Genomic DNA, 18,941 nt, shown 5'->3' with positions numbered 1-18,941 from the left:
TCTCAAAATTTCGATGAAACATTATCTATGTTAGCAGAATTTGTAAGAACAATGTAAATTCATGGCAAAAAGAAATGTTAAAGTTTGGAAGGCATAAAAACATATGTTTATAAACAGCTCTGGCCCGAAAGAGTAGGTTAGTTTCATTAAATAAACTTTGATATGAAGCTATTTTGATAAGATGCCAGTGTAAATATACATGGATAGAGAAAGAGAGAGTGAAAGAAGGAGGGGAAACAGAAAGCGGTGTTGCTGAGAAAGGAGTGTTGCTGTGACAACAATATGTTTGGCATTTGTGTGGGATTATTTCTTTTTGCCAACCTTACTTTACTCTCCACCTTTATTTTTGTCTTCTTATCCCTCTTATTTCCCCCTCTGCTGTTTTTATATAAATACAAATCTACAAGCTTTAGCATTCGCCCCCGTTTTTAACTTTAAAAAAAACAACATGGCTTATCTAGGCGAGCTCATCCTCTCTGCGTCTGCATTATGGTTCATGCCCATTCTAATCCAGATTTTACCCAAAAAAAGAGCTTGGAAGCGCTTTGTACATTTTGTACAATTGTCTTGTTGTAGAGATGCCCCGTGTGCAGCAAGTGCGCACGAAAACATACACATAATAATGCATAGCTGCCATTTCCTGCTTCTCAGTTCAGTGTTTTTGGTCGCAGCTATAGTTCTACCTTAAGGACTCAGGAGGCCAGATGAAGTAACGATGCGTTAATTTATTAACAGACTAGCAAGTATTATATTTAGAGGTTGTTTGGCATGGGCTCCGTCCTTAGCTCTCTTCTCGAGGGTAACGGACTCTGCATTTCCTGCCTGAAGTTGAAGGCAGGGGCACAGCCGACCCCCTGGGAGGTATAGGCAGGGACCATCCTGGTGGTGGTGGTGGGGAGGATGGAGGTAAATGTTGGCTTCAGCATTTGTGAACTTATAACACATGTGTAAGTACCGATCTTAGAGCTTTCATATCTCAGATTCCTGAAGTAAAGTTTGTTAAGAAGATGTGCATATCTACATCTGTGAACACGACATAATAGTAACAGCATCAGAAGAATAATTTCCATTCAAACTGAGTAGGCATGTGCCTCATCAAATTACTGAGCCAAGTGGATTTTAAATGTAATTTACAAAGAAAAATTTTATTTTTAATATTTCTATTTTTCTCACGTTGCAACAGCTAAAGGCTGTCTACACTGCGCCCTTTGCAAAGCATTTGTCCTTCGTCAGTATGTCATAAATAGAACGAGATATTGCTGGGCGGTATACTGGTTCACACCGAATACCGGTGGTTTTTTTTGTTATGATATGAATTTTGATTATACCACAATACCGTTATATGTCGCTTAAACAACGTTCGGAACGTGGCGCAGCTCGACACTGTTTAAGAGGAGTCCCTTTTCACTGTTGCACTGTAGTGAGGACACAGCTGAGATCGCATTACAGCCTATGGCTAAATCTGAAATCGCCCCCTAAACCCTCATTCACTATTCCCTACGTTATCCACTAATATAGTTCACTTGAAGGAGTGAATGAAAACGAGTGAGTGTATTCGGACAGCCGTTGTGTGTACATCGGCTGTACACTCGTTATTGCGGTGCAATGTGGGATTGAATGGGTGCACTCAATGACGTCCACTATGGTTTTCGTACACCACTACAAATGGCTGTCCCCTCAAATAATGCCCTATTTGAGGGTATATGTGGCAATTTCGGATTCAGCCCTTGATTACAGCGGAGAATTCAAACAACACGCGGCGTGTTCAAGAGCGCATTTTCTGCACGTGATGAGATTAACAACACTCACCACATGGATCATATAGCACAAATATAGACCGAAGCGAGCGTGTTTATGTTTTTTATGGACATATTTCATATACTCTAGTGCTCTAAACACGAACCAGCAGCATGTATGCGCACATAATTCATCATCTCTTCTTCAAATTATATGTATGCAAACAAGGACATTTAGATTTTTTAACTTTTTTTCTCTCTCTGGTCATATTTTAATATTCATGTGTCTGTAATGAGTGTGTTGCAGGTCTGTGTTTTATTGGTTGTTGTCTCCCCACAGCATCATTTTGTGGGGCTTTGCAAACCTGTATTAACTCTATTGTGGAATTTTTCTACAATAATCACTCATCATGACAGTAAAATAGGGCATTCTAGTGCAATCTACTGCAGTTTTTTTCTCTCTCAATCAGTAGAAAATGTGTTTAACACCCTGTCATGCATAGGAAGAAAAAAAAAATACCGTCATATACGCATCACACCGCTCGCGTCCGGTGTAGACACGGTGTTACAGTCATGTGCTTTTATACCTCAGGTACCAGATAGTGAATTAAAAAAAATTTTCACAAGGTGCGTCCCAATTTGCGTACTTATGAACTATTGACTATATGACGTTTTTAAGTATTTTTACCATGGCCTGTCTGACCACTCGATTCTGATTGGCTGGAAGGTGTGCAATAAAACCGTTTAATGCACAGGTAGTTCCAGTTTAATCACCGTTCTATATTAATGCGCTGTTTTCATTGAAGCGTGACATACTGTACATCACTCGCACACAGAGAGCGGAGATAGCGCTGCTCACAAACAGAAACAGGAGACAGAAACTTATCAATGCTGACCTGCGAATTTTAGTAATAAAATAGCTTTGCTACTCAATCGCTACATTATATTTCTCAGCAACGAGGGGGTTACATTGCTATTTTGAAGTAATTAAACTCATAGCTTTGTTGTTAATAGAGAGAGAGACGCTGAACAGATGCAGGTACGAATCTCTTTCTCTCTCTCTCTCTCTCTCTCTCTCTCTCTCGATAAATAATTCAGATAAATACAATAATTCATTCATTCAAATAAATGTAATCTTATACACTACTTTATCTCTGTGTCTGATTCAAAGCGGGCAGAATGCTTGATATAACGAGCCGTAACTGATGGAAAAAAACTTACGTTTTACCCTTTCAGTTAAACATGGTGCTGCAAACAACAATAACAGCTTTAATTTGTCAATACTGGCAAATTACCATGGTATAAGCAGGATAATCCATGGCTAGCGGTGCATTAAATTAATCTGCTTCGCGTCGGGCGGTTCTTTGCCTCCACATTGTGCATTAAAATTGTTTAATGCACAGCTAGCTGTGGATTATCCCTTACAAATAGTGCGAGTATGTGTCCACACCATAGACTGTAAAAAAAAGATGGACGTATGGATCCGTTGAAATAAGTGAAGCCGCCAGTGTTCAAATATGCCACTGACATCTTGGAGCCCAAGTCTGCGCAGTAGTGAGCGCGAAGTTGAGACACGATATCAAAGTCCCACCCACACTCCCTAATCAAAAACTTTTTGTAAAATAAACAGTTATGGAAAAGCTCCATTCTCTTCCCGAAAAAAATGTCCGTTAATGCCTCAGTGACTACATCGCTCAGAGATGCTGTGAATCTAAGCTGTCAATCATAATGTCACACCCCCGTTTTCATAGCTAATAACTAAACTAAACTTATTTAAAGAATGAACGTCTCGGTTACGGATGTAACCCTCGTTCCCTGAGGAGGGAACGGAGACGTAACGTTAGTGACTAACGAATGGGGGTTTCGCTTAGAAGCCTATCAACTTCGAGTTTTGAGAAAACGCCCAATGGCGTGCCAATGCCATGGGGCATGCGGAATTTGCATACGTAGCTCCGCCTCACTGCGTGAGTATATAAGGAAGTACGAGGCAATATCGCATTATGTTACCTGCTTGAGGAGCCAAGACTGAACTCCTGCGTTCCAGGCAACACAGCTGATGTGGCAAGGGGACGTTACGTCTCCGTTCCCTCCTCAGGGAACGAGGGTTACATCCGTAACCGAGACGTTCCCTTTCGTTCAGTCACTACGACGTAACGTTAGTGACTAACGAATGGGGGTCCCAATATAATCCCGCCACTCAGCCGTCTTCCAGCGCCCTGCGTAAGTGTGAGTTCCCTGTCGTAAGACTAGTACGGACGAAGGACTCCCACTTAACACAGGATTACCAAGGTACACTGGGAAGCATATCCCAGTGAGGGAATGCCAAGATGCCTACCCGTGGGGAGGACTTAAGAGACACATATGACCCGGAGAGGGCTGCATATGGAAGATCTCTAGGGTACCAGCCGAAGGTGGATTTTTAACCCTAGGGGTGGCGGGGACACGCCAAGGGAAGAAACCCGCTCACTGCGGAGACTTACGGTGAAATACACATGTGGGGGTCGCCGGAGGGAACCATGCACATGGGGCACCTGGCCGGACATGAGGGTCTGGGCTCGAGAGGGCAGACTGAACTGATGTCGGCGTCGACAGTGCTGGAGGAGCTCAGGGCTCTCGGGGAGCTCACCTGAGGAAAATATCGCACGTATCCAGTCCGTGGAGTGGAGTGGCGAGCAAGCGAAGACACCTGAGCCTGGCCCATCACCGGCCCCTCGGGGGGGCGAGTACATAGTCGGACACTGGCTCCACTCGGAGATTGTAGAATCTGGCGAATGTGTTGGGTGTCGCCCAGCCTGCAGCTCTGCAGATGTCTGCTAGCGAGGCGCCATGCGCTAGAGCCCAAGAGGAAGCCACACTCCGGGTGGAGTGTGCCCTCACACCAAGGGGACATGGTCGGCCTTGCTGCTGGTAAGCCAAAGCAATGGTGTCCACTATCCAGTGAGACAGCCTTTGCTTTGAGAGAGCACTTCCCTTCCGCTCTCCACCATAACAGACAAAGAGCTGGTCTGAGGTCCTGAAACACTGCGTCATGTCTACGTAGGCGCGGAGAGCGCGTACTGGACAGAGCAATGCCAAGGCTGGGTCTGCCTCCTCCAAAGGCAGCGCTTGCAGGTTCACCACCTGGTCCTTGAACGGAGTGGTGGGAACCTTGGGCACATAACCAGGCCGGGGTCTCAGGATCACGTGAGAGTTAGCCGGCCCGAACTCCAGGCACGCTTCGTCAACCGAAAATGCCTGCAGGTCCCCGACCCTCTTGACTGAGGCCAATGCGGTCAGCAGAGCCGTCTTCATAGACAGAAACTTAATATCGACCGACCGCAAAGGCTCAAAGGGAGGTCTCTGCAGAGCAGTTAGTACTACTGCGAGGTCCCAAGAGGGTACGAGAGGAGAGCGAGGAGGATTCAGTCTCCTAGCTCCCCTCAGGAACCTGATGACCAGGTCGTGCTGACTTACCTTTTTGTTCTCCAAGAGATCGTGGTGGGCAGATATTGCGGCCACATATACCTTGAGGGTGGAGGGAGACAGCCTTCGCTCCAGCCCCTCTTGGAGAAACTCAAGCACGGACCCGATAGGACATTTCCAGGGGTCTTCTTGGCGGGAAGAGCACCAGGTGACGAAGAGGTTCCACTTCAACGCATAGGCATGCCGAGTGGACTCTGCCCTAGCGGAAGTGATGGTGGCGACCACCGTAGGTGGTAGGCCACTCAAACCTGCCGGGTCCCGTCTAGGAGCCACACGTGGAGGTTCCAAAGGTCGGGACGCGGGTGCCAATGGGTGCCCCGTCTCTGAGTGAGGAGGTCCGGTCTCAGAGGAATAGGCCAGGGAGGGGCTGTCGCAAGGAGAATGAGTTCGGGGAACCAGGTCCGGCCGTGCCAGTACGGGGCGACCAAAAGGACCTGCTCCTTGTCCTCCCTGATTTTGCACAGAAGCTGTGCGAGTAGGCTCACTGGGGGAAAACGCATATTTGCGTAGGCCCCGCGGCCAGCTGTGCGCCAGTGCATCCGTGCCGAGCGTGCCCTCGGTCAGGGAATAATACAGGCTGCAGTGGGAAGAGTCGTGGGAGGCAAACAGGTCTACCTGTGCGTCGCCGAACTGTTCCCAAATCAGCTGAACCGTCCGGGGATGGAGTCTCCATTCTCCCGGGAGAGGCTGAAACCGCGAGAGCTCGTCGGCTGCGTGGTTCAGGACTCCCGGAATATGGACAGCACGAAGGGACCTCAGGCGCTTCTGACTCCATAAGACGAGATGGCGGGCGAGTTGAGACATGCGGCGGGAGCGTAGACCGCCCTGGTGGTTGATGTACGCTACTACGGCCGTGTTGTCTGTCCGGACAAGCACATGTTGACCCTTCAGCAACGCTCGGAAGCGGTGCAGGGCGAACCGTACTGCCAGCAACTCGAGGCAATTGACATGCAGGAGACGCTGGGGTCCTGTCCAGGAGCCCGCGGCTGCTTGTCCATTGCACATGGCACCCCAGCCCGTGGCAGAGGCATCCGTCGATACGACAACATGCCTGGAAACTCGTTCTAAGGGCACACCAGCCCGTAGAAAGCTGAGGTTCGACCACGGGGTGAGTGTCTGTAAGCAGGCCCGAGTCACTTGGACCCGGAGCGTGCCAGACTGCCATGCCCATCTCGGGACTCGATCGCGAAGCCAGTGCTGAAGCGGTCTCATATGAAGCAATCCGAGCGGCGTTACCGCGGCTGCAGATGCCATATGCCCCAGGAGCCTCTGAAAAAGTTTCAGTGGAACCGCATTCTTGCTCTCGATTTGTCGGAGGCAAGTCAGCAGAGACTGCGCGCGCTCGCTCGAAAGCTGCGCGTACATGGCGACCGAGTCGATCTCCATACCGAGAAAAGAGATCCTCTGCACGGGGCAAAGTTTGCTCTTCTCCCAGTTGACCCGAAGGCCCAGACGGGTTAAGTGGTGGAGAACCAGATCTCTGTGTCCGCAAACCTGCTCTCGAGAGTGGCCTAGTATGAGCCAGTCGTCAAGGTAGTTCAGGATGCGGACCCCGTGCTGCCAAAGGGGCGCAAGGGCTGCCTCGGCGATCTTCGTGAAGACGCGAGGGGACAGAGATAACCCGAATGGGAGAACTGCGTACTGGTATGCCCGCCCCTCGAAAGCAAAACCGTAGGAACGGTCTGTGTCGAGGAAGGATGGAGACATGGAAGTAGGCGTCCTTCAGGTCAATCGCTGCAAACCAATCGTACGGACGAACGCATTCGAAAAGGCGTTTCGCAGTCAACATCTCGAACGGAAGCCGGTGAAGGGATCGGTTCAAGATGCGAAGGTCCAGGATTGGCCGTAACCCACCGGTTTTCTTGGGTACAATGAAGTAGGGGCTGTAGAACCCCGACCTCATTTCGGCTGGAGGGACAGGCTCGATCGCACCCTTCGCCAGTAGAGTGGCAATCTCCGCACGCATGACGGGGGCATGGGCCCCGGTCATGGTATAGCGGACTCCCCTGTAACGGGGAGGAGCCTGCGCGAACTGAATCGCGTAGCCGAGCCTGATGGTCCGGGCAGCCCAGCGGGACAGCCCCGGAAGCTGAAGCCAGGCTTCCAGAGACTGCACCAACGGGGTCATCCGGACGACAGACGTACCCTGGGTGGGGCAGCGAGGCAGCGTTACCGGCGCGGACAGGGGAGGCTGTTGGGCGTCCCCGGGTCGGAGCACGGTTAACGGCTGCGCCCTGACAGAGGAGACCAGGGAAGGACTCGCGTTCCACTGGGGTCTGCTCTGCCAGGGGGCTGGCGACAGAGAGGGATGCGAGTGGCGAGACCCGAGGGTGGCGCGCACTGTCATCACCGGTCTCTGGGTGCTCAGAGACAGGAACATGAGTTCTTCCCAAGCGCTGCTAGCCCGGGGGCCAGCAGCGGAAGGATTTTCCCCCGGCCCTCCACCGGGGGAAGGAGAGGCCCTGCTACCATCCCCTGGGAAGAACTGGAACCCATCTCTGAGTTGTCCACCTCCATCCTGGCGTTTAACCAGTCTGGGGAGCGGACTGGGCGACATCCTCAACCACCTCCACGGCGCGGCCCAGGTGAAGGCTGCTGCTGGGGCCGGGCGGGAAGAGGGAGGGCGCCCTCGGCGGCGAGCGGACCGAGGCGACTGGGCCGGCGGCTGGTGCAGCAGCTGGCCGCCGGGGCAGTACGTGTTGCAGCCTCAGTCTGCTCTGGGGCGGCCGAGAACTGTTGGGCGCAGTTCTCAGCCGCGCCGCCGAAGAGGCCAGCCTGGGATATGGGTGAGTTGAGGAGGCGGGCCCGCTCAACGTCCTCCACATCACCAGGTAAGGCCTGGTGTTCTCCCGGACCACAGCTGTGGACATCGCCCGACCCAGGGAGCGTGTGGCCACCTTCACCGCCCGGGGGCGGGGTCAGTTGCGGCACGCAGCTCAATGAAGAGCCCTGGGTCGGCTCCACCCTTGTGCATGTGCAAAGGGGCGGCGGCCTGCCCGTAGCACTGCGGGACCACGCCACCGAAGTAGACGAGCCCACAGGCTTTGGGGGGGGTGCTTAGGACAGCCACACCACGCCACGTCAAAGCCCTCTGTGGACACCGTAGTGCGCAACAGAGAGTTCAACAGTGGGGGGGGAGGGGGCCCCAGTGTACCCTAGGCCGCGGCCCCATCAAGGGCAGAGAAGGCGGAGGAGGCCACCAAACGGTCGCGAGAAGCACGGGGACTTCCGGGACCGCGTGATCTCCTCATGCACCCCGGGAGCGAAAGGCATTGGGGGCGGGGCCCAACAGCTGTCGGGTGCCGCCCCCAAAAACCAATCGCGCAACCACGAGCACCCGCGGCTGGGCGGAGTTCCACACCAGCGCGAGACTCGCGGCTGCCCGAGATAACATGGCTGTCAACTTTAGGTCAGATCAGGCAGTGCTGACACACCCGGAGGCGGAGCACAACCTAATCGTCATCCCCAAAGGACTCCAGCCCACCTTGGGATGCGGCGATCGACATCTCACTGCTATCCGGAGCGTGAACTGAACGAACGGGGCGTCAGAGACGGGCCGTAGATTCAATCCAACACTCGCGGAAGCGATGTATGAGAGGGGGGTGTGGCCCGAGGAATGAACGTCGGGGTTCTTAATACCACAGCACCGCCCTCAGGTCACCCTGGCCACCAGCCAAAGTACCATCTCACTCGGGGACGGTAGATTGGGGTGTGGCAGAGGGGACTCTCTCTCCTCACGGAGATCATTGAGTCTCGACCGTGACATCGCGATGGTCACGCCCCCGCAATGGAAACGTGACACATCCGCAAACACTGCCCGTGCGCGCTGAAGCCCAAACACGCTCGAGCAGTGAATGCGTCTTCAGACAGCAGCGGAAAATCGATCGCACCCGGAAGTGCACGGGCGAGCCGTCTTGAAAAAGACGTGCCACGCGCAAGCTCTTTTTGTGAGAGGAAAACCTTGCAGTCGATGCCGAAGCGCCCAGGGAAACACACACCAGCTGTCAGGCGGACCACTGCACAGATCAGCAGGCAGGAAGTATGCGATCACTGGAACGCGCCGTCACACCAACACCGACTGGAAAGCTGCTCGTCTCGAAGAAGCTGACAGAGTCTCAGAAGGCTGTAGGAGTGAAGAGGTAGGTACTCTTGGCTCCGAAAGCAGAAACATAATGCGATATTGCCTCGTACTTCCTTATATACTCACGCAGTGAGGCGGAGCTACGTATGCAAATTCCGCATGCCCCATGGCATTGGCACGCCATTGGGCGTTTTCTCAAAACTCGAAGTTGATAGGCTTCTAAGCGAAACCCCCATTCGTTAGTCACTAACGTTACGTCGTAGTGACTGAACGAAAGGGAACACTTGAACTAAGATCAGTGTGATAAAAAACAGCCTAAAATGACAGAAAAAAATTATTTGAAGTGTAATTTGTTTAGTTTGTCTATGTCCAATTACATTTCATGGAAAGAGCAGGTTTCATGACCTATACTGCATCCAGTCACCTGGGGCGATCGAGACACTTTGGCTTCAATTTTCATGACTCGCGTGGAACACTTGTTCCACACTGAAAATTCCAAAAAGAAAAAGTGCACTTTAAATACCTGGATGATGCACTTAATTAACTGAAAAAATTAAGTGTGGAATGTTGGACACTTCATGCACTCAACTGTCGCAACTTTAATTACGCAGCGGAGGGGGAGGGGCACCAGACTCTGATGTTGAATGACAAAATAACCTAAAAATCATACACTACACGTATGAGTGTGTATAAGTGCATAGTGTATAGTGTGTCATTTGGGGCGCAACTACAGTTTACAAGAATATTCAGCTTTCTGAGCTTCCATACGCCACCACTTCTGGTCCCAGGAACCAGTACAATGTCACACACAACCCTACATGATTTAGATTTTTTTTTCTTTCTTCCCGATGTATTCTTCTGCCCCTCATAGCATCAGTAGGATTTAACATGTTTTGTATATGAGCATATCAAATTAACAGTATTTGCAAAAATGAAAAATGCACAGACAGTCACACATAAAAAACTAAATGACACACATAACTGTTTTTCTTTTCACTCCAGTAATCTTAGAATAAGGCTTCACTGAAGTAGATTAATGGGCATGTATATGCGCATGCTCTTTTTTTTTTCTTATGGCCTCAGGAATAAGCAATGATTTCATGTCCAATAAATATTACATGTGGAGCCTTTCCCCGGTTCCCCTGGTGCATGCACACACACATGTGCACATATGCACACAGTCTGCCTTTGAAAAGATTTGATCCACAACAGGCCGTGTTGAGCTTTTTGGCTTTAGAAAGTCATTAAACACAGACCTAACATGAACTAACTGAGGTAAACTAGATAGATAGTTTGTTAGGTTAGTATTTAAGAAACATGTCGCTAACAAAACTCTAGAAATGGCTGTCTCTTTCTTTCTTTGTCCCTCTCTCTCTGTCATTCTCTGGGGGCATGTTCGTCTTCTTGCCTGCCCAGATGTCTTCAGCTATTTGTCAGCATTTCAACAGGTCCCCTCCTCCTACCCTCCGCACCACTCTCACTCTTTTCTCCCTCTTTCCTTCTCTCTCTATCTCTCCCCTGTGAGGAATCGATCAGTGCTTTCAGGTCATTAACATGCATCTCTGTCACTCTATCTTCTCCCTGATCGGCCCTCAATGTCAGCAGAGAGTCACGAGAAGAGAAGAGAAAAAGAAAACATTCAGAATCAGATGAAGGTGGGAAGGATAAGAGGAGATAATGTAAGAACCCAAAAGACGACAGTGAGTTTGAAGGGAAAAATAAATAAAGAATGAGTGATAAACACACACTCGTCTCGTCATGGATGTGTGTTTTTATCCCTCGCCAGAGGGTCGTCTGCATATGTGTATGTAATGAAATGAAGCACAGCTGTGGTTGCAATCCTTAAATATAATTTGCTCTCTCTGCAGTCTAATAAAAACCAGTCAATCTATTTAACTCTGCTTATCAGTCCCTTTCTCCCCCTCGCTGTTCTTTTATGAGGATCTAAACACCATGAACTTAGAAATACAGTACTGTTATGTTTATGTTTATATTTACTGTCTGTGTTAACCCTCTGTTGCACAATTAGTAACAATAAAATGTTTTGCATATGAGAGAACACTAATGTAATAGGTGCAATAATGACTTATAATTAAAGGTCAAATTTTTGCACTTTAAAAAATAAATACGACCTCACGTTGTGTCAGTCACTCTTACATAAAAAAAAAATTGGATCGGGTTAAATTTTCTGCGTTTTTTGCATCTGTAGCATAGCCTGGCTCCGTCCTCCTATGTACTTCCGCTCAATTTTCATTTTCCTTCAGTACTCCGTCTGGGACTGCGGTATAGTCTTAGGTTTTCTCCAAACAAATTTTCATCGGTCCAATCAGCGAACAGAGGGAGTGACTGAGAACGATGACGTTGATGTTGTGCGCTAGTTTGAGTTGTAGTCCAGTAATGGCGGCGGAGAAAAGATGCGAGCGAAGCCCTTCATTCCGTTGTGGCACCGCGGGCGAATATCCAGAAGTTAAAGCTGGAGCAAGAACAATCTTTGATGAGTTTTGTTGGTGGCCATGATGTTGTTTCCCGGGAAAAGTTTGATTTTCCAGCTCGCTCCGTTAGTGGTGAAGGAGTTGGCTGAAGCCCCGGTAATTGTTTCTCATGCGGTCGGAAGGTATTGTCATCATTTACAGGGACTAGTCAGTGATTTATTGCCGTCCGTCTCCCACCACCCACGTAAAAATCCCCGGCCGAATTACCTACTGTTTTTGACAAACACCAAGGTTGTGTGGTAATTTAATTGCTGTCCGAATCCACATCTCTGAGTTCTCAAGAATATATCACTTCAAAATGCACTGTTTATCCTTTTTGACCACTGCAGAACACCGTACGGTTGCGCTTCGCTGTAATTTGGATGCATTTCTAGACTTGTATTTCTTTAAATGCTGGCAAGTATTTACAAGAGCAATATATTTCATCACGCTAAAAAAATAAAAGGAGGAAAAGCACGTAAACATTTGAATTGGGCCGTTATTTACGGCAGCATTTATTCTTATCATTCCAATCATATGATATTTTATTTACAGCATACAATCACATAATGGACCACGTGAGCAGTGCGTTCCCGAACACAAAACTCTCCCCTCCACCGTGAATAAATCACAATCCGAATGCACAAGGTTTTATCACTGAGGTGGCTGCACATTTATTTTTATGGACTTCCATGTGAGAAATAAAGGCGAACGGCGCATGACATATGTCTCGACCAAACATTAGCGATTGGTTATGGCAGATCCAGAGTGGCTCTGGGCAGATCCAATAGTTTTAAACTTCAACAGAGTACCCGCCTTCAAGGAAGTAAATGCTTGTCAATGGAGAGTGGCCAGACTCTCTGTACAAATGAAATGTACGAGAGTCTGGTAGGACCAGGCTATATTCTGTAGCAAGCATTTTGAGGGGGTTTTGACAATTCAGAGCCACCGGATGACGAATACGACTCGGTGTGCAAAGACCTTAAAAAAATTGGCGAGTAAACTTCCATTTCAAGCATTTCATCTAAATAATTGTGTTATTTGGCATTGTTTATATATCTTTGTTTCCTCGATGCAACATTGTGTTAGAGTGGAATGGGTATGAATCTAAAGAAGACCGCCATGACTGTTAATCAGATGTTTTTAAATATCTACATCAATAGTAGTTACTTACACATTTAATAAAATAAAGGCCATTTCATTAGTTTCTGTCATGTAGCAGATAATATTTGATATTCAGCATTGGCAATGTCTTTGATTCATTTCCTTCCATTGTCACATAGTGTTGCCTCCAGGAAAAGGAGCTGTTAAATATTACTTTTCAAAAATTGTTTTTATAATAAACTCTCTAACATTATATTAATGGAGTCTATTTTATGCAATAAAAGAAACTTTTATTTAAACATTGCCTGCAGTTAAAGGCGACTCCGCAAAAAGTCTAAGTGTCCATTTATACTGCACACCTGTACTGAGCAAGTGAATTATACATTCCTCCATTACGTCTTGAGGCCACTGATTAAATTTCTGTGGAGGAAAAGTCAGTAGAATGCACTTTCCTTGAAGAAACCGTATCTTTCTACGCTCTGATTACTTTGTTTGATTACTTGCTCGGTGGATCGGAGCGTATGTGGTTACTTATTAGGCTAAAGCTGATTAATGAATTCAAATTAGTGATTCTACGACTTCAGTTCATCCAAGGCATTTCAGGTCAACCAAAGACAATACGTTGATGAGCTTAATTGTGTGCGATCTCAATTTGAAGTTGGCAAAGACAGCTTTTGAGGGTTACAATGGATCTTTTGTGCATTTTGTGTGTGTTTTCTGGAAGCTTCTAGTGCCACTAGTATCCAGGCACAGCATCTGGATTAGTGCAGGACACAGAAGTGATGTCCTAATCTTGGCAGAAATACCCGTTCGTATAGAGGCTGATGTTGGTACCAAAAGTTCTTAACCTTTATGTACTTTGAGTATGCAAGAAAACTGCCAAGAAAAATTATGCAGAAATATATTTTAAAAAACACGATACTGAATATATTTAAAAATTCCACGACACTGGATGCGCTTTTCAAAATACATAAATAAACATCAGGGGTAAATATATTTTAATTTTTTCCTCCTGATGTTTATATATGTATTTTTAAAAGCAATGTCATGGAATAACAAGAAATAAATATGTTGTTAACCTATCATTTATTGAAGCTGCATATTTTTTTAATAAATAATGCTAAAAAAAAATTAAAAAGTCAGCTAGATAATATCAAATAAAAATCAAATATTACATAAATATTAAAGGACAAATATTAACTGTTTATTTTCATTCCTGTTTAAATTAAATAAACGTTATTCACATTCTTTGAAGGTTTGTCTTGTGCTTCTGAAAGTTTGATTTGTATATAACATCTGTGGTTACATTTTAAAAAATGTAATATTAAAAAATATATATTTTAATAAATATTCATGATCATGTTAGCATATTTTAAAAGATTTGTTTTCATTTATTCAACAATACTCTTGATAGGGTTCAGTGTAGCAAAAGCATTATGGGATACAATTCCACTCTAAATTTTCAAGTAAAGGTTTATTATTGACATTATTATCAATTTACATATATTAGACAGTTCAGGCAATGTCAATAGTATGACTCATGATAGGGGTGGATGAAATTATATTGTATTGTTATATTATGATAATTAATTATATTAAATTATGAACTGTTCAAACTTAATATTTCAAATCTTGTGCAAATCTGTTGTTATAAATGTTGTACATGTGAACATTTTGCATGTGTGTCAGGTATAGGACAGGTTCTTAGATTGACATTGTTTGTTTGTTCTGGAACAACCTTCTTACCAAACAATCATAGGCCAAACTCTATCAACACCCTTAAGCATAACCATAAACTATCTCTCTGAAGTGAGAGACAAATGACTGGTTGATAAAAGGCTCAAAATTTACCTTCAAACCTCAAAATAAGAACCAACAAGAATATCCTACTGGGGTAAAGCACTTAGAGGTTTTGGTCATAATAAATTACAATGAAGCAAAGATTCTTACAAATAAATCATTTTAGACTTTTATGACAGCGTACACTGAATTGCCAAGCTGACGGGAAGCATCAGAACTATGAGGCCATTATGAAGCTGCTTCTTTGGCTTATTAATGCATTAATGATTCATGTGCACTCTTTTGAAGTGTGCTCACTAAACGTAAGGAATCGATTTAAGACAGAGCTGTTTAAAACCTAACCGTTAAATAATTAATTTCGCTCAGTTTGTTGCATTTTAATCAAGATGGGAGTGCAGACTATAGAAATGAGCTGAGGAAGTTTCAGTACAACTTTTCCGACATGTTTGTGGTATTTCTTGCTATTTTAGATTTGCGTTTTAAAAGAGTTTTGCGATTTATGCGTACACCTGCGTGTGCGCGCATGTCACGGCTTGCTGAGAGAATGGGAAACTTTGTGTCTGTAAAAATATCCTAGAATAGCTCTGTCTCTCTCTTTTTTCCTTCTGTCATCCATTTCAGGTTCACTCTCTCCTCTCATCCTGTCATTCCCCTCCCATCTCTCCTGCACTCTAGCTTGGCGTTGTTATCTTATGATGTCAGATTCCCAACATCCCAGATTCCCACATCAATATTACATGAGTTCTCTCTTATTCTTTTATTTGCACTCTTCCCTCGCGCTCCTGTAACAGAATACGTCCCATCTACCTTTCATTGTTGTCTTAAGTTATATGTATCCTTTATATAAAGAGGAGAAAAGGGTAAGAGGAAAACTTAGACAGAGAAAAAGAAAAGAGCTACTTTTTTTTGCAGATAAAGTAAAATAAGAGTCTATATGACAGAAAGGCACAAATATATGGCTTTTTTGTTTGTTTTAAATGGGATTCAGACTGAATTTGATCCTGGTCAGTATAGGTGAGATGAGCTTGGGTGAACTGATAAATTGAAAATTTCAAATAAAATAATATTCCACGTAAATTATTTCTCATCTTTACTTTCTTAGCTGTAATCTATTTATTGTTATTATTATTATTGTTATTAAATTATTATTGTTATATTATAATGATTGTTATCCTTAAAATAATTGTCATTGTTTCCTATGTGCTTTCTTTTCTTTTCTTTTATTAAAATTTTTATTAATATAAAATAAACCACACAAAATTGTTATTACTTATAGGGTTAGTTCACCCAAAAAGGACAAAAAAAAAATCATCAGTTGCTCATCCTCATGTCGTTCCAAACCCATAAGACTTTTGTTCATCTTCAAAACACAAATGAAGTTATTTTTTAATCAAATCTAAGACATTTCTGTCCCTCCATTGACAGTTCACACAACTGCTACTTTGATGCTTCAAAAATTCATAAAGAGATTGTAAAACGAATCCATATGAATTGAGCGGTTTAGTCCTAATATTCTGAAGAGACATGATCACTTTATATGATGAACAGATTGAATTTGGGCTTTTATTCAAATTTAAACCTTCAGTAAACGCGCACACAAGAGAAATGATAAACGGAATCTCAAGCATGCCTGCTTGACATGCGAGAACCAATGAGGTTCATTCTCGTGTGTTATGCATGCACGTTTGAGCTTCTGTTTATGTTTGCTGATCCATGTTTATATGTGAATAAAAGCCTAAATTCAATCTGTTCATCATATAAAGCGATCGTGTCCCTTCAGAAAATTTTGACTAAACCGCTCAATTCATATGGATTAGTTTTACATTCTCTTTATGAACTTTTTGAAGCGTCAAAGTGGTTGTTGCGTAGACCATCAATGGAGGGACAGAAATCTCCCAGATTTCATTCAAATTTCTTAATTTGTGTTTCAAAGATAAACGAAAGTCTTATGGGTTTGTAATTACATGAGGATGAATAAATGATAACAAGTTTGGGTGAACTAACTCTTTAAATATATTTACAAATATTTATATTATATATGCTTGTAATATATGATGGAAACATTTAACCAACCGCATAAAATATCACAGCAAATACCAAAAGTCTTTGACAAAAATATCTATCTTTGCCAAAATATTTGCAAATTTAACAAATTTATTTCAATAAAAACATATAAGCGGACTAAAATGTTTGCCAGAATTAAAATAAAAACTCCTTTAGGTTGTCTTATTAATTATAAATGTCAAAGGTTTTAATTAAAATATATAGCTTGAACAAATCCAAATTAACGTTAAATGTAAAAAAAAATAATTACTTTGGCCTTTTGCCATGTGCTTAATACTGATGGGTACTTCCTGTTTGTATGTTTACATGACAGAAACATTTACAGTTACCTGAATACAAGAGGTGGGAGAATGTACTCACGGGTTCATCTTACCCACTCTTCCTTACCAGTTTTCCTGCATGCAGAGCCAAAAGCCATCAAACGTCAGGCCGTATCTCTCATAAGACACATAACACACTCCACTAAATATTCAGAAAGGCATCTCATCAAAAGCCTCAGTTTTAGTAATATCACATTACGACATGAACATTGAATTAGATGACAGTTGCTTGTGAGGCCAGATCATTTTAAATTAATGAGCGCTCGATCAAAATGCCACTTTATTAGGTTAAGATGCAAAACGCACATAGACTGGTGCACCCTCACGTGGGTGAGCTGATTCGATTACCAGGATGCGAGTACCTGAGCTGATTTTGTTGCAGTTGTTTAGATGAATGTAAATAGAATTAATTACCAAAATGTCATCAGGGATAACTGCCACACTCTCACTGAAGGATAAAATCAAATATATTACACCTGTCTCCTGGGTCCCGTCTGTGTGTGTCTGCCTGTGTGCCGGAGTGTGTGTCAGCATATCTTCCCGAGCTCTGTGAGTAATGACTTGATGACACCGTCTAAGTCAGCCAACACGCCCCTTCCTGCCTTCTGCGATATTACCATATATCCTACAAAACAGTGACAAACACGCTCACACTCGCTGTCAGTTGTCAGACAGATATTGATTGTATTTGCATGGTGTCTTAGGCTAGAAATATATGAGACTGTTTTATTGGAACTGCTGCAATGAGGCACCTGCCAAACCCAAATGCCATTACTCATCCTGGAAAGATCGATCGCATCCTTAGACGCATATACACAGACCACGCACACATATACTACTTCATAATGTTAATGCAAAATAATTGTGATGTGTATCATGGTTGATTGATATATAATGGATAAATGGGCGTGTGCTATACAGTGGAAGGGCAGAATCTAATGTTTGAAATTTTTACTTTTTCAGGCTCTTCTGGAAACACAGAACACGTTGAGGTCTTATGTCTCCAACTTTACCTTTAACCTGGGATTTTCTGGGAAATTCTTCCATACAGGTAACTGTGTATGTGTGTCGGTGTTAAAAGATAAAGGCAAAAAACGAATATAGCACATATAACATGCGTGATTGCATTGCTATAAAAATGCCTGCCAACAGGCGTTCTGTAATATTCTGATTGGCATGGTAACAGAACTCTACCATAGCAACATTGAAGTTTCTCTAGTTCATCATGTTAGAGATTATGTTCTATTTTTGAACTGTGCATGTATGTGTTTGTGTGGATAGCTAAATTAAGTTTGTATTGTTGTTGCTGAATACCTTTGCAAATTGTAGCTTATTCTGACCAAGAACCACCTACTTAGAAACGAAGAGACCATACTTGGCCTTCACATGTCATTTCCACTTTTGTTATTTTTTTTGTAAATGTGCCATAGTTTTTATTAAGGTTTAGTTTTAGAATATTTAGTATATTTTAGTACTTTAACTGAAAATGAGAAATGTTAAAATAAACATTCAAGCTGAAATAAAATAAATTTTTATATTTTATTGTATTTCAGTAAATGTTTATTTTATTTCAAGTAATGTCATTTTTATGGTTTTAGTTATGTTTGTGTGTGCGTGTGTGTGTGTGTGTGTGTGTGTGTGTGTGTGTGTGTGTGTGTGTGTGTGTGTGTGTGTGTGTGTGTGTGTGTGTGTGTGAGAGAGAGAGATTTGGCAACCAAGGCGATAACAGTGGTAGTGAAGTGTATGCTTGAGATTAATGAATGTAAATCAAGGTAAAACAAAAAGGGTATAATTTCCAATCAAACCTAATTTTGCCATATTATGTAAAATGTGAATATATTTAAATGCATTTAGAATGCATGCTAGTTATAAAATTCACTTTAGCCAAACAAAGGAGTCATCC

The 18,941-nt window shown here is 44.2% G+C and overlaps 1 protein-coding gene across 1 annotated transcript in view; it reads left to right on the top strand.

Annotated features, from left to right (window-relative positions):
- Window positions 1-18,941, top strand: part of ndst3 (N-deacetylase/N-sulfotransferase (heparan glucosaminyl) 3) — a 103,334-nt gene that overhangs the window by 13,794 nt on the left and 70,599 nt on the right. Inside the window, exon 3 of the mRNA XM_079811504.1 lies at window positions 18,002-18,089. Within this exon, the coding sequence (XP_079667630.1) occupies window positions 18,002-18,089 (88 nt within the window). The remainder of the gene's footprint in view (window positions 1-18,001; window positions 18,090-18,941) is intronic.

Source organism: Gobio gobio (assembly GCF_949357685.1).
Source record: "Gobio gobio genome assembly, chromosome: 3".
Classification (NCBI taxonomy): Eukaryota; Metazoa; Chordata; class Actinopteri; order Cypriniformes; family Gobionidae; genus Gobio; species Gobio gobio.
Note: the sequence above shows the minus strand (reverse complement) of the source record. Positions and strands in the feature narration are given on the sequence as shown.